This window comes from Periophthalmus magnuspinnatus, chromosome 23, assembly GCF_009829125.3.
Source record: "Periophthalmus magnuspinnatus isolate fPerMag1 chromosome 23, fPerMag1.2.pri, whole genome shotgun sequence".
NCBI classification, from domain to species: domain Eukaryota; kingdom Metazoa; phylum Chordata; class Actinopteri; order Gobiiformes; family Gobiidae; genus Periophthalmus; species Periophthalmus magnuspinnatus.
The window spans coordinates 10,354,847-10,371,190 of record NC_047148.1 but is presented as its reverse complement, the minus strand read 5'-3'; the positions used below and the strand labels follow the sequence as shown (position 1 = coordinate 10,371,190).

Below are 16,344 nucleotides of genomic sequence, written 5' to 3'. Positions count from 1 at the left end.
GAAAGTTTTAAATGAGGCTCCGAACTGGGATGATCCGCTGTGTTTATATTCATTTTGTATCGTGTCCATTCATTAACATGCACTGTCCCAATCGTATCCTTCTAGCATTTATTCAATTACAGGTGTGTTTTATTGCTTATACCTGGGAAAACTTGTCTCCATGGAAATTAGACAGGTTTATTTATAAAGCGCATTTATAAAACAACACGCAGCTGCCCAAAGTGCTTTACAAAGGAATTATAAAGTGCAATCTTAGAAAACAAAACATGCAAAAACACGCTAAAACAAAACAATACAAATGTCCCGCTCAGCTTGTATTAAAAACCAGTGCATACAAATGAGTTTTCCACAAATATTCAGAAATATTTAAATATTATTCTGTTCTAATACCCAGAGGAAGACTGCTACAGCAAAAGCCCGGCCCTCTGTAGTTTTTAGTGTGGAACATTCAGGCAAAGCAATAACATCACCAGGGAGACAAGCAGGTAGGAGACCACCTGGAAAGTTATATAGTGCATATAAACAAGCTATATAGTAGGGCTGTAACAATCGCATTCTAGTCAAAATTGCTATTTAAATGGACACAATTGGCAAATCGCAAACGCTGCACTTTTGAAGTATCATAATTTGATCCCCAAACAACAAAATATCCTATTCTAGTCATATCCGGTATAAAAACTGCAAACCCATTTAGTTTAGAGCTCTGCAAATGTTTTAAAATGTGATTCTTGTATTAGTTTGTCAGTTCATATTTAAGTCTGGACAGGTTTAAATGTTAACCTTGAACTGAATCTTGGTATTTAAACACACAAGAAAAATCACTTTGGTGCATGCCTCTCCCACCACTCCGTAGTTTGTCAGACAAAAGACCTGGACAGGAGGAGGGAGGCCCTTAAAAGGACTTGGCAGAGCCCACCTGGAACAAGACTGGGCTTGTTCCAGGTAGTTTATTTTTGATAATTTAGTTTGCTTAATTAGCTTAAAGTTATTTTATTAATCACTGTTATTATTTCCTGTATAGTTATAATTATTTGGCTTATTGTTACTTTGCCTAAGTTAGTATTTTTAGTTTATTTTTTAGTGTAGTACCTCCCTCTCGTGTTCATTTTAGGTTAGTCCACACCTCTTCTTGTCTGGTGAGATTAGTTTTTGTTTTGTTCTCTGCAAATAATAAGTTTAGCCTTTGTTAAATTACCTTTTTTGAATTGATTACATTTAAACACACACTTTTACACTCTGTCCCTGTCTTTCTGCTACAGTTGGTGGCAATGGTGGGGTCATTCAGTAGGACAATTTTTTTTTAATTTTTTTACTTTGTTTGGTCCGCTATAATCACAATTAGATATTTTGTACAAATCGTTTTAGCCCTACCATATGCCTACCTTTTTAAATGGTAAAATACAAAATCATTTCACCAATGAGAAGTTAACTCACAATTCCCCTCTGAGTTGATAGTTGCCATGTAATCACAGGCTTTGTCACCCAGATTGGAACAGACTCCTTTGTTGCACAGTAGGTATTGTTTCCGGGCAGGCATCAGGCACACCGAGTCCCCAGTCATCTCCAGCGGGTGACTTCCACAATGGGTGTCATCAGATGTCATTAACGGCAGCAGGGTGTGACAGCTGCATGTGTGTGACGGGCCCCTGACAGCCCCTGACAGCCAGCGGGGAGGAGATGGGATAAGACTGATTAAGAATGATCCAAAGAGTCGGATCCAAGAGCGCACAGGGGAGCACGGAGGAGGCGTCAAACAAGAACGTGTCTGTGTGCTCAAATGAGGCCCGCAACTTGTGAAGAAAAACATGTTTAAACTGTTTTGAATGCTTTGATATTTACCCCATGGTATTTGAATACGCCCACTGATGAAGTGAAGTTGGTTTTAATCACTATAGTTTTGTTCTAAGACTTATTGGAGAAGTTGGAATGCATTAATTATCTTCATGATGTGTCTTATCTTTGCAAATTAAGTGGCTTTTTTCCTTTAATCCAACCAAAATTAATCTTAAACCCAATTATAGAGAGACGCATCATGGAATATGATCTAATACCTACATTTCCTGTGCATTTCCTAATAATCTGATAATTGAGCTGATAACGCGATTGTTTTGTTCTTGGGCAAAACACTTAACCCACCCCGAGTGTCTGCGTACACTGGCGTATGAATGTGTATGCGAATGGGTAAGTGGTTGCTCAATGTAAAGTGCTTTGAGTGCCTTGAAGGTAGAGATGGAAGTGACGTTATATAAAATGTGACCATGTGACCGTTTAATATTCACTTGTTTATAATGTGACTAGTGACTTAAAACTGCTTATTATGCTAATCGCTGGTGAAATGGCATCTTCTAGAAGGAAAATTGCAGGCTAACCTTTAACAAAAACACATTTGAATGCCTATAATTTAACTGATCTTGTCTTAGCTGTGTATTTTTCCTGCTTTATTTTGCAAGTGAAACGATCGTGTACCTATGTGTTTTCCTATATATAGTACTAATTTTCATATGCCCCTTTGACTTTTCTTTCCCTTTCTCCCTACATTTACCCTGAATATATCTTGCTTCTTATCTTATTTTTGTCTGTTCTTGTCTCTTGTACAGAGGAGGAGGTGGAAAACTTTGACGTGTCCAGTCTAGAGGAAGAGGCTCTGAAGAACATCGAGGCAGACAGCTTCTGGTGCATGAGCAAACTGCTGGACGGCATCCAGGTAAACGGCAAAACATGTTCAGCTCATCTGAAAATACGCAAGCGAGATGCGGTTGTGCCTTCAAATGGGCTTATTCTACATGCATACACTATTAAAGGCATTTGAACTGGCAAGGACATGCACTTATGAGATTTGTGCAGACAGGTGCTGAGATACCCACCAAAGCTTTCACACAACATCTGGGCTAGACACACACTGCATTATCATCAGAAATGGTAGGTCAGCCTTACTGTTCAAAGGTAAAGTTAAGCATCATTCAATTAGCTACAGAAATAACACAACATTTGCGCAATATAAGAAATAAAGAAATAAGAAAATGACAAGCTTCATGATTTTAATAATTGCTATCAACATCTATTGTTTGAAACTCTCTAACTGAATTCAGATAATGTCCTTTGAATATTTTCGTAAATTACAAGCATGTTTCCGTGCATTCTTTTCTGTCTGAGAGTATGGCCTTGAAAGCTTGTTATCATTACGCCTCCACTCTTACCACATGAATGGGATTGCATGTGTTCCAGTTTTCTCAATTGAATTCATAATCTTTATTACATTGTGTTGGCCGGTGCGTTGCTCTGTGAGGCTGTGTTTCTGTGTGGGTTTGAGGAATGTGATTCTCTTGCATATTCTGAAGCCGCGGAGTGTCTGGAGACCTGATAATTGCACACGGGCCGCGGCACCAAACTTCATTTAGTTTCATCATTTCCTACTAAAGCTCGAGCCCACCCGTTCTCCTAATCGACCTTGCTCTCAGCGGTCACGGTTCAGCCATCTGTCAATGGTAAAATCCCTGCCTGCGAGATTCAACAATGCTCTGCTATACTTAACCATGACTTTGTCCTACAATAAGTTGTCTTAGGCTTCTTCTGTTTCAGCTCTAACCAACACAGTCAACTTTCAACTATTCCCTGAAACTGACATATTTGATGATTGTAACTTTAGGACAATTGTTTGCAGTAATGTATAGGCAGTTTAGCATTTTTAGTACCTTGAGGCTTTTAATGTGTATTCATTTTGCCATTGAGAATTGATGTTTCTCCAGTAACTGTTTTCTGGTCTGTGCCAAGTCCGCCCACCTGCAGGTCAATAGCCCTAATTTAAAGCGCCACTTAAGTAGACTACAGCTGTTTAAATCTGTATTGATCCAGCAATATGCTTATTGTTTTATGGAAATGAGCTCTGGAGCGGAGAAAACGTTAGCGATATTAAAGAGCGTGTTTTACAGCCATTGGTCGCCATCTTGGTTACATAGTTCTGCATTTAAGAGGATCTAAGATCTTTTAATCTACATATATTTCGTAGCAATATCTTTCCAGTGCCAAGAGATACCCAAAGAAATGCCAATAATTTGGTCATGTTTTTGAGTAAATGATTCTGAAGTAGAGGCAACAGTGTTATGTGTCAAAAAGTTGTTTTTGATACTAAGGACAAGACTTACTATACTCAAAACCCATTTCAAAACCACGATAACAAAAGCGCTTTTTAGACAAAAGACTGCAATTTACAAACAAACCAACCAAAAATTATAGTACTACTTTAATATTACCATGTGGTCTTTTTACCAGACTAAGACCTTTGTGAAACTATTCAGGAACGGTTCAATTTTGTCCTAGTATTACTTTTTTTGTTGATCTGTTTTCTCTATTTGTTTGACTTATAATAATACAAGAGTGAATGATCTTGTGTGGATGCAGCAATCAGTTTAAAAATATTGTTTACTTGGGAAATCTCTTGGAGCCCAATCATCTTTTCTCACATCCTATCAAATGTAAGAAACTGCCTTCCACCCTTTGGGACCTTTTAAGGGATGTGTGATATGAATCAACTTTGACTCAACTAATCTTTGATAAAATACTGCGGTTTCAGCCAGGGTTTAATATTGTTTAATGCCTATTTAATACATTGCAGCATATCACAAAGGCTTTCAATTTACTGGTGCATTCATAATGGTGTGTCTGAGGCAAAGGTAATTAATAGCTATAAGTGTGCATTGTAAATGAAGTGTGAATAACCATAAATAACACTCAATCAGAAGGCTATTAATTTAAGCAATGAATGCAGCCTCTTGCGTCGTCGTCCTGAGAGACTGAAGGAGGGACTGTGGAGAAGAATACATTGTGTGTTTTGTGTTTGCTTTCGTGTGTGTGTGTGTGTTTGAATAGCATTTTGTCTATGGGATTGTGTGTCTCTGCACGACCTTGGCTACAAACTAATTATGTGCAATCCACCAGGGAAGCCTATGTTTCGCCCCTAATGCTTTCTAAACAATCGGACGCAGCCAGAGTGCCAGTGCTGTGTAATTAGTTGGTGATCCCTGGTCTGACCTGTTCACATTCACTGGCCACTGTTACTTTTAACTGAAGAAGGGTTGCTGGCCTGGGAGAAGACTCACAGAAAATTACGTGATGTGTATTGACTTTCATGGTCTGTAGTTGGATCAAAAAGTTTGTTAGTTTTGATTGTGAGTAAATAGAGCCTATTAGATCTCTAAAGAAATCAATGTGTACTTATGAAAAAAAAAAAAAGTATGCCATAGTCTACTTTTTCTGGGTAATAACTTGATGTTCTCACCTTTATTTGGTATGGGGTTAGGAACATAGGCTGTATAAAGAAGTCAAGTGTAACATAACCCATAACATTCAGCTCCAGTCAAATGAAGCTCAGCGAGTCTACGAATTCCGACCTCAAGTATCATAGCAACCAAAGAGCCAATCTGGAGCGAAGCTGTGGAAGATAATGCCGCCCTGCAAAGCACCCCTTCTCTGCACCAGTGTTGTGCGCGCTTTGCAATGCTGTCAATCAAACTTGTTGCTAAAGCTACCGGGAGCAACCTGTGGAAAAAAGGCCGCTGATTTATCTCTTATTAATGTCGATATCTTGAGTTACGGACACAGTAGCGAAATAAAAAGTACGAGGATCATGTAGAGCGTGTCAATATGGACATTTTAAGAACAAAAGCATTTACGGAGAGAGGATCAAGAGTTTTCTAATGTAAAGTGAACTGATGAAGCTTATTTCGAATGCGGCAGCTAGCAGGTTAGCAATGTCCATTTATATATACAGTCTATGGTTAGGAATTGTGCCATGTAATCACAGAAGTTTGGTTGCAGTGATTCAAACTCAACATTAAGAACATAATACTCATGAATGCCTTTCTATTATAAATAAATTAAACTGAAAGGGGCTTGTTTATCCATGTACATATATCTTGACCAACCAAGGGCTACGATTCCTAATTAAACTTGGCCCTAAATGTCACACTTTTTTAACCAAAACAAATCTGACATTTATTATGGATTTTCATTTTGATTGCTGTCTTCCTGGGCTTGGTTTGAAAAAGTCAGTCTGCTTGAGATTTAAATTCACTAAAATGTGTGGCATAATAATCAAACGTAAACAATTGTTTTTATTACATTGCAATGCATTCTATTATTCTGTCAATCACCAGTTATGACAGTTGTTTTCAAGCAAGAAGAACTAAAAGTCTTGTAAAGAAGTGAGAATTAACACTATAAGACCTTCCGCAAATAAGTCTCTATTGTAATTCACGCTAGCACACTCAGATGCCCATTACTCTAGTTTTGCTGAAAATAAATGATCCATTCCTAGATTTAATGAACAAAGCACCACCCTGAGTGAACTAAAATTAAAAATAAAAAAGGATGTTCCCATGTATTGTCCCACTTTTTAATTACCTGCATTTCAGTGGAAATATTTAGCTGTTTTTTTTTCTATCGCTAATACAGTAAATTGGCCATTAGCCGTGTTTTTTAGTGTCTTGCTGAAATGTTCAAAGTGCTATTTTGGCTGTCAATTCTCTTTAGCAGCTCCTTTTAATGAGCTTCTGCTTTAATTGGAAAAACAGCACCACGGACAGCTCCCCTCCTCCCCTCGGATCAAATGGAGGTTTGCGAGATCAGTCGATTTGAAGCAGGACCAAGGCCAGCATCAACTTCACACAATCTACTCAGACACCTGCGAATGGAGACTTTCCCTTTTTGTTCAGTTGTTTTTTTTTCTCCATGCTGCTGGAGAAGTGCACTTTTAAAATCATTCTCACATGGTACTATAACTTTTCTAGTTCAGGGTCCATCACCTGCTTTTTATTGGTAAAAAAGTACTTGGTTTTGTATAGGGTATAGTCTCCAAGTATACTGCTATGTTTTATACCAGAGGTGTCAAACTCAATTTCACTGAGGGCCACATCAGGAAAATGGTTGCTCTCAAATTTGGATAGATGTAAAAATATGACTGTAACTGCGTATCTCCTGATAAACTGACATTTTAAGGCAGTCATACATTTTAATTTACCTTGTCACGGGCCAAATAAGATGACGTGGTGGGCTACATTTGGACCACGGGCCTTGAGTTTGACACATGTGTTTTATACATTTTAATAAAATATTCCAGGCAAAACAATTCATAGAGATATCGTTAGACTGAAAACTTACAAATTGTCCCTTGAAAACTTTGAACTACTCTTGCCATTTGAGACAATCATAGAAAAATGAGAATAGAACACATAATAGGTACAAGAAATTAAGCTGTTGCTGTGGAGACTTTTTTTCCCCAGTTTAATCCACCGCCAATGGCAAATCAAATATCTGCACAAAAGTCTATTATTCCTCAAACAATATGCTTTGAAGCCAGAAACACAAATTAGTAGGTACTTTGTACATTCAGGCATTCTTAGATGCCATTCTTTGTCGAAGTGACCTTATGCTACCCCTTTACTTCTGTAGCCAATTAGTCATACACTGCTCTGAATTGGACAGCGCCTCTGGCAAACAGGACTAATTTAACTTATTAAAATGGTTCCATATCTGCTGTTTTTAATGAATTCAAATTGAACTGTCATCTTTGCCCAATACTGTAATGTTGGTTTAGGCTTTTACTGTTAATCCAAAGCTAAATGATAATGCATTATTAACACCAGCAATAAACCTATCAGTCATCTCATTTTTCTTTTCTTTTTTTTTTTTTTAAGTTATTTTGGAGGTAGTGACAGGCGTAGTGCTCCCAGCTCATATTATTCAATCAAAAGCGTATGTGGCGTCCGTTCACAGCCAGTGTCAGTTTGGGAAATGAAGTCCAAAAGTTTAAAAAGTCCATTATTCTGCTAGCACACCCCCGAGGCCCTTTAGTTTTAGAGGCAGCAGATGAAAACCTGCCTTTTATGCTAATACTGCAGATATGACCTGAACAGCAGGGGCTCTCTTAAGAATAATTTAAAGCGAAAGAATGAATTTCGAGGAATTTGATATAACCTTCGGATTTGAGTGGATAATGTTTTTTCCGATCATCATGTCAAGTGAAGATAAGGCGTATTCTCTGTGTACTAGATGCCTAACAAGTTGCTAGTTATTCAGATGCCAAAAACATAGCGTCACTGTGACTTATACAGAAGATATTATGTAATAGTAATAGTCTTAGGTCATTTTACCCTCCTCAGCTCAAATATAAGTACAGCACTAGTCCAATTAAAAAGTACAAACATATGTAAACCAATAAAGTATCAAGAATAGTATTAAATTGGCTTAAGTAAGATACAATAAGATAGACCTCCACTGAAGTCTTGCCAATAAAAAAACCCTGTAGTTCAAGTTTCAGTTTGGCTCCAAATTGAGAAGAAAAAATGAAGAAACCTGCTTCTGAGACTATCGTCTCTGCACACACTTACTACATGAACTGCTGTAGTTCACTTGCCAACAAAATAACTAAACATCTCAGCTCCCCTGTGCCTTCTTGTCTGAGGCACACTCTATGAGCCAATCCAAGTGTGTCTGCTCATTGTCAAGGCAGCCATCTGTTTGCTGGGTGCCGGATAGTGATGGGGTCTCCCTGGAGTGGGTGCAGGGGTCCGGGAAGAGATGTCTAGCAGAAGGTAGCCAGAGCAAAGCAGACGTTTAGGCCTGTTCCTGGTTCCCAAGGGTTTTTAGCGTCACCTTCTGCTGTCAGTCACTCCAGTATCACCAGCTCAGTCCCCACACAGTTGCAGAGAAAGTCCAGCTGGTCCATTTGTAAGAGGAGATGTCTAACAGCAGTTTCAACATATGATCAGTTTAGGTCCATAATTTTACCCTTGAATTTTAAAATTACTGAACAAAAATATCATCTGGAGTGATTGAGATGCTGTTGCTGCAGGGGGATTAAAGTTTTCCAGTTCTCAACTTCAAATTATGATGTTTTTTGTTTTTGTTTTTTCCTCCACACTCTTATTGTTGTACTGCTCAGAGAAGGATTTCACACTGCTTTATCTTAACAAGCCATACACCCAGGTCAATGTGAATAAACAAAGCAACAGCTGTCAGGGATGAAACAAGGTGAAGAATAATATACAGCAAGACATATTTCTGTTTCAACAGAAATATTATCCTTGAGCTCGACAAAAACTAATTTTCCTGAAATAAATTGGTGTTGATCACAACAGGGGTCATACAAACGATGGCAGGCTTATTTATAAAGAACAGCACACAGGTTAAATCAAATGGGCTTGTTAAAGTTCTGGAACTAACACGTACATTATAAAGCTAGACTTGGTAGTTTTTAACACTTTAAAGTAGTTTCTAAAGAGAATACATCTTGCATCTTCAAAGTCTCCTGCCAGTCTTTCCACTTTACTCCTATCCTTGTAAGTATTAGTGTTCACAATGATTTGAGAACAAGCATTTTACCATCAAACTATATCAGAATAATGAATTAACCAATTAATATTATACATATGCAGGTACTGTTTTAATGCAAATAGAGGCCACAAAGTTGTAATAATAACACTGTTTCATTGTGGCATTTTACTTTTCATCAAGTGTGTAATGAGTTTCACATTTCTCTCTGGAAAAATACAATTTCACACAAGACAATTTTGTATTCCACTCAGTTTGTTGTCTGGTAACTAATGCTCATCAAATATGAATGCCACTCACAGGCGTTTAACAACTTCAAATGTTGGATGATCTTCACCAAATAAACTAGTATTATTGTACAAAGCTGCATTTCGCAATCACATGTTGCACCATTTAACAAAACTTTTGATGGAATGCAAAGTAGGGCAGCATGTCAGCATTTTCACAACTTCTGATTGAGACTCTGACGAGATTCACTTTTTTTATCTCATAATTGATGTTAAAATTTGAATAATAAAAATGCACTAGTAAACCAACCCATGAATTCTTGATTAATTTGTCTCTATGAAGGCATTGACGCTATCTCATTGCCAGCTGTCCAAACTGAATAAATAGCTGTCTCAAGTCAAACATGGGACCTTCTTGCTGTGAGACGAGAGTGCCAGCTATTTGTCTTATTGAAGGGTTTTTACATTTGGCCATGTCTTTGTTGTTGTGTTAACGACTCAAGAGAAACTACATTGTCTTTTAATTATTTAATGCTGTTACATATGTCCCATTACCTCCCATGCAGAGTTTTAATTACAGTCTTGGCCACAATTAACAGCAGACATTTCAACTTAGCTTTGAACACATGTATTTGACCTATCCTTTCTCCTTCTCATCACGCGTCTGTCTCCTCCATTATATTAACTCCACACACAGACATGCGCAGCTAAAGTGGACAGATCGTTGGCTCGTCCTTCCAAATCCCATGGGCCTCCATTATTGTTCAGACTTTATCTTGACCTGTCATCTCCTACTCTACTCTTCACTGTGTCTGCCCCACAACCCGCACCAACCTTTACACTGCTCCCTTTTGCCCCGCAACATTGGCGACCGTGTCCAAGTCTTTGATAGACATCCGGTGCCACAAAAGCAGGCAATCTAAGTCCAGCGTGGAGCCATTGTTGTCCTTAATAGAATGGAAAGAGGTGAAGAGGAGCTATTGATTCGAGAGCTGGACGAAGGAGGGACTACAAGGCGATTGTGTGAACAAAGGCTGTTGACAGATTTTGGGCAGGAAGGTGCTGCTGATTTTTTGGTAAAAGTAACTTTTGGTGACAGTTTTGATGGGAACAATAGAAATACTTGGAAATATTGCTTTTTATAGAAATTGTTATATGCAGGAGCACACGCAGTAGACACATGTCAAACTGTGGTTAAACCATGTGCAGCATGTGGCTTGGTTTGAATAAGAACAGAATAAATATGCTTACAGTTTGCTGAAGTTGTGTAAAGCAAGTCGAAACTGTACTTTATCCATGGAGCACTGATCATTTTGGATTATGGCAGTATTGAATTTGCTCTTTAAGAAATTTGTGTCGTTTTATTGGTCCTTTCATCATGGGAACAAATCATTGACCTCTACCTCAGTTAATGTACAATGTTTAAAAAGTGCAAAATGAGAGAAGATGGTTAAAAAGTGGTTACTAGGTCAGGTGTAGTGGATGGGCAGATGGCTGAAGGGAACATGGAGGGATGAATAATGAAGCAGGGTTGATTTCCTCCTGTTGCCTCAGCTGATCAAAGATCTAACATATTGGATTTGACAAAGAAAGGCTGTCAATGAAGGAGGGAAAGGCAAGAGAGGAGAAAATTGGAAAATGTGGCAGAAAAATAAAAGGAACTGCAACCGGTGAAATGAGAAGGTGAGAAGTAGTAGAGATGGTACTGAACATGGACAGCATTGGAAAAACTGGTAATGGATTGAATGTCATTTGATTGGTAACAGATTAGAATGAATGTGTAAAGTTTTGCATTAGCAGCAATGTACAAATGTCTGAGATTAGTTTAAATTAAGGAAATGATGTCTATTAATTTGCACATGTGTATTGATTGCATGGTTCTGCGTGAAAAGCAGTTGTCGAAAGGGTTATACGAAATAGTTACTGCTTGTGACAACTTTATTTTTATAAGACAAAATTATACCTTTAATATTATTCTTGGACTGTTTAGGTCTGATTAGTGACACCTCAGTGATGGAAGTAGACACAGAAAAGAAAACAGCAGGTGATGATGGTGGTGAGCCTGAAAAACATTTAAAATCGTGTCAAGGGAAAATCTGACAACAAGTTTGAATCTCCTTTCATCCGTTTCCAGCCTGTTTTCACATGATTGCAAAATTCATTTCAGAGTCGTCTCACTCATGGGGTTTATGACTAAATGATGAGCAATGAGAACTATCCATTGCAGTTCCAGTTATTTATTCACCCAACTATATATTAAAACTGATATGACATTTATTCAGCATACATTATCAACACCTATGTATAGCTTAACAGTTATACAATATCTTTTTTGCAATTGGGATTTTAGTGTGCCCTATCCTGCTGTCAAACCAAGACCCTTATTTGACACCATTTGTGGAGGTAAAAATGATGACTTCTGACATTCATATAGTCTACTTTTTATTCCCAACTGTGGAATGGTGACCGATATGAACCGACAGGAGCGAATGGAAAAGCGGGAATGTTTGTGGGTTGACTGGTTTAGAAGGGACAGCGAATCAGAGTGGCAAATAACTGAGAAATACAATAGGAGGAAGTCGTGAAAACTTATTTGAAAGCAACAAAAAAATATATGAAATGTAACACAACGCAATATACCGGTAATTAAACATGAAAAAGATTTCTTTGTTGGCATTTATATATTGCGATTACATTTTCGATTTGATGGCAGCAGTGTACGTCTTTAAAAAAGTTGAAAGAAATATGTTTTTTTGTTTTTACTAAAGCAAGCAAATGGACGATTGAATGTGAATTTGGTCTAGGACTAGGACTAGGATTAAACCAAGTCTAAACCAGGTAAAAAAAAACCTGTCTAAACCAGTGCCAAAATGGTAAAGGCAATGTAATTTCATAGAAAGCACTGCTATGGGGAAAGTTGTTGAGAGCGAGTGGGGAAAATTGTGGCAAAGGACAGTTGATTAAAGCCAGCAGCTTCAATAATGCAAATGTAATTACTGGCAGTGAGCCGCACACTTGCATAGCACCTAACCGCATTAACACCGGGCTGACAGAAGCAGAGACAGCCAACAACAGAGCCAAAGGGGCTGCAAACCCTAGCAGGAAAAAGGTAATAAACCACATTGTATTTCTGGCAAACACGAGTCAAAATTGATGTGATCTAAAGAAACAGTTAATTGGACAAGAGTGCAGTTTTAAAATTGATGTTTCCAATGTGTCTAGTAATTGTAAGATCACTTTAAAGATAGGGTCAATAGACGTTTCTGATCTGGCGCAACACAGTATCAAACGGTTAAGCATATTATTATCCTCAATTGCCAACCACACAGTGTAATATTTCATTTGACTTTACATTATGGCCAAAAAAAAAGAAAAAATGCAATACATAACTTTGCCACCTTTTTGTTTTTGCTTTGCCTGGAAACTTCCACAGAATTACATTAAAGCAAGTGTCAGACTCTCCATCAGAAAAGTTACGTAGTGCTTACAAAAAAAAACTATATTACAAAAAAAAAAACAAAAACGTGATAAACATTTTATGAAACCGTACAGTTTGACACCCATTTTAGCACGTTTCAGTGAAGTCTGTAGTGTTGTGCATGTAGGGACCTTGTGGGGTCGTGACAACCCCAACAGCAGCTGAATATGATGATAGGAGTGGACAGGGGTTGACTTGGGCAGAATACAATCCGAGAGCGAACAACACATAAGCATTTTAGAGACTGTGTGTGTGTAATCACCTAAACACACACACAACAAGGATTAAGTTTCCTTGAGGGGTCATTTCAGAGTGGCTCCAGAACAGCTGAGGTGGCAAACTCTAGCCAACAGATGGAGAGAGTGGCAGAGAAAATGAGAAGGAGAAAGGGGGAGAGAAAGAGTGGGGGAGAGAAGTCATTTAGCAGTAAACAGTCCAGGTTTGTCCTTCAGGATCAGCACAACCAGGAGGGCACCGAGTCTGCACTGAGGCTGTGTCCTGGGTCATACAACAGAAGAAAATTCAGCACATAGCTCTCTGCCCATTTATTCACTTTGTATTTATTCATATGTAAAATGAACTAGAATTGAAATGCACTTTAATGTACACGTAAGCCATAAATTGTCTAGTATACTTAATATGACAGACAAAAAAAACACACCGGTAACACTTTATAATAACTACTCCTTAATTATGTTTAGAAAGTACATTTTGTTTTCATTTTTACATTTCATTTCGTTTTCATTGTTTTCTTCCAACAAGACAAATAGTGAAAAAGCTATTCCTTATTCAGCATGTTTCAGTGGTAGGACTTCCACTTCCACCTTCGTCAGATGTGTCAGCTGACTGCTCCAGAAAGCTAGGCACACGGACCATCAACCGAGACGAGGGGGCATTTACCCTCTCCAGAGACCACCACGCAACGGCAAACGAGATCAGTTTGACGGATTTACCAGATCTGTCAAACTGATCATGCCTGGGAACAAGGTGATAAAGAGACATGTCACAGCAGTCAGCAAACACCTCTGATGAAGTAAATAAGCACTAGCACCAAGTTTGTTACACCATAATTAGCTTTAAAACATGAACAAAGTCTTAGTTATAATGACCAAATATAAAGAATGGCTTACTAACTACTGATTAACACCCTAACCCCATTTCCTAACCCTATTTCCGAGCCCCTTCAGTAGTTACTAAGCCTGTAACAGTTTAAATAATCTATTAGTTCACTATGAATGTCTTTGTTCATGTTTATTAAGGCTAATTACAGTGTAGCTATTATAAAATGGTACCTAAACTTTATCAATGCCTTTTCCAAGTTTATTACACGGTACAACTTTTCTGTTACAAACAAAATTCACCTACATATTCTTTATGTTTTCAAGAGGTGTGCTCAGAAGACCATATGTCATCTTTCGTTTCAAGTCCTTAACCTGGACCGCCTTTGTGTTCAGAGCTTCACTGTTTCATTCACTTTAAACACTGTTGCGGTAGTTACATTTTTCTGTTATTTGGTCTTCGTACAAGGTGTGAAATGGGTCCACCAAACACTTGAGATACAAAAAGGCTACATCTGAAATTAAATTATCAGGTTGTAAGTGTGAAATGCAAAGGCTTTCTGAATAATACAAGCGTGACACAGTTTCGGACCAAATGGAACTGAAACATTGGTGTGAGACAAATTTAATTGGTTTTCCTCAACAAGACATCAATTTCGCAGCTTGTCCCAGAAATTATACAGGAATAGAGTAAATATCCCTTTAATAAATGAGTCTGTCCACGCATTTGAGATCTTCTTATTGGTCGGTGGTCTTTCATGTAATTTTGTCCTGCTGCTAGTAGAGCTACTGGACTAGAATTATTCCTTTTATTTTCAAATGTTAATAGTGCTCCGTGATATGCTTGAATTCCTGAACACAAAGCTTTTTTTTTTTTTTTTTTGTAGAAATCTTCCACTATCAATTTATGTAAAGCATAAGTCCATCCCTAGCCAAATCTTTAGAGAAACTATTGTTGAAGTCGTGATTTTCTATTTTATGTAGACTTTAACATATTTTAATTCTTGTTTCCAGGACAACTACACATTTGCACAACCAGGGATCCAGAGGAAAGTTAAGGCACTGGAGGAGCTCGTCAGCAGGATCGATGGTGAGCTGTTGTTTTAGTATCCACGAAGTATATTGACATTACGCACATCCGCACTACTTTTTTGCCACTAGTTGGTGTGTTGATTATAAGCAATATCACATAAAGAGTATATAGATACATTTTTGAGAACTGATACACAGCCAACAAGTTATACTTTATACAACTAGAAGTCTGCACTTCCTCAGTCATCCAGGTATGATCCATAGCAAAAGAAAAATTCAATTCGGTCAACTGGACAAAAGTTTTAGAGTGAAGACTTTTTGCTGTTCTGGTCAGATTTGGTCAGCTTCTGATCCGTTTCTGTTGCTCAAACTATTGAACAACACAAAGTAAACAAAATCAACTAAATATGACGGTGAGGTTACGTTGTGTTCACACGTTACCCAATTCTAAGCACTTTTACGTGCACCGCGGACTGTTTAGGTTGACCTGTAGTGGGCCTTGTTCACGCCACGCTTGCCCTGCTGAGTGTGTGTGGAGCCAATCTGAAACCACCTGTTTTAAGTCTCGGAGCTGGCTTTAAATATGAATCAGCGACTGTTGGGTTCACACTGGCAGTGTCCACCACCAATCTGACCAGAACTGAAGAAGCCCTTCGGATCGGAGTGGTGAAATGTCTTCACTCTATAACTTTTTGTCTATCTTACAACTAGAACATACTGGGACTGTGCTCAAATCTCTCCTTATGCAACATTTACGTTCATCTGAACTTTACTTCTGCAGAGTAATGTCACTGGGTTTTTCAACTTTCTCTGAGCTCATAAAAGTTCCCCTCTGCTGTGTAAGTATCAGAAAAAAGTGTATATTCTGAGTGGAGGGATCTGAAAATGTGATTTTGCACACTTATGCATGTATGAATATTTCATGGCTGCGATTCATTGCATTCTCTCATTGTTCACCACAGTGGGTCTTCTTTTTCTACTTTCAAAATATTGAACTTTTTTTTATACTTCCCTTTATTACAGTGACTGGGTCTTGAGATGTCTAGCTATAAAATGCCGTCTAGCCACCGTTGTTTTGATTAGTTCTCCGCCGCTGAAAACAAAAGAACTTACCAAACAAAAGTCATTGAGTTGAGGAATCTTCCCTTAACTCTGTGCGCTGTTAGCTTAACGCTGGCTTTGATTGCTTAAACTGTGATGTCAGGCTGAGAGCGCGGCAGGA

At 38.2% G+C, this 16,344-nt stretch overlaps 1 protein-coding gene across 3 annotated transcripts in view; it reads left to right on the top strand.

Moving 5' to 3' along the window:
• tbc1d22a (TBC1 domain family, member 22a) overlaps positions 1-16,344 on the top strand; it is a 126,378-nt gene that overhangs the window by 60,058 nt on the left and 49,976 nt on the right. For all 3 annotated transcript variants that reach the window (XM_033989780.2, XM_055231505.1, XM_033989781.2), the window contains 2 exons: positions 2,598-2,704; positions 15,105-15,180. In XM_033989780.2, the coding sequence (XP_033845671.1) occupies positions 2,598-2,704; positions 15,105-15,180 (183 nt within the window). The remainder of the gene's footprint in view (positions 1-2,597; positions 2,705-15,104; positions 15,181-16,344) is intronic.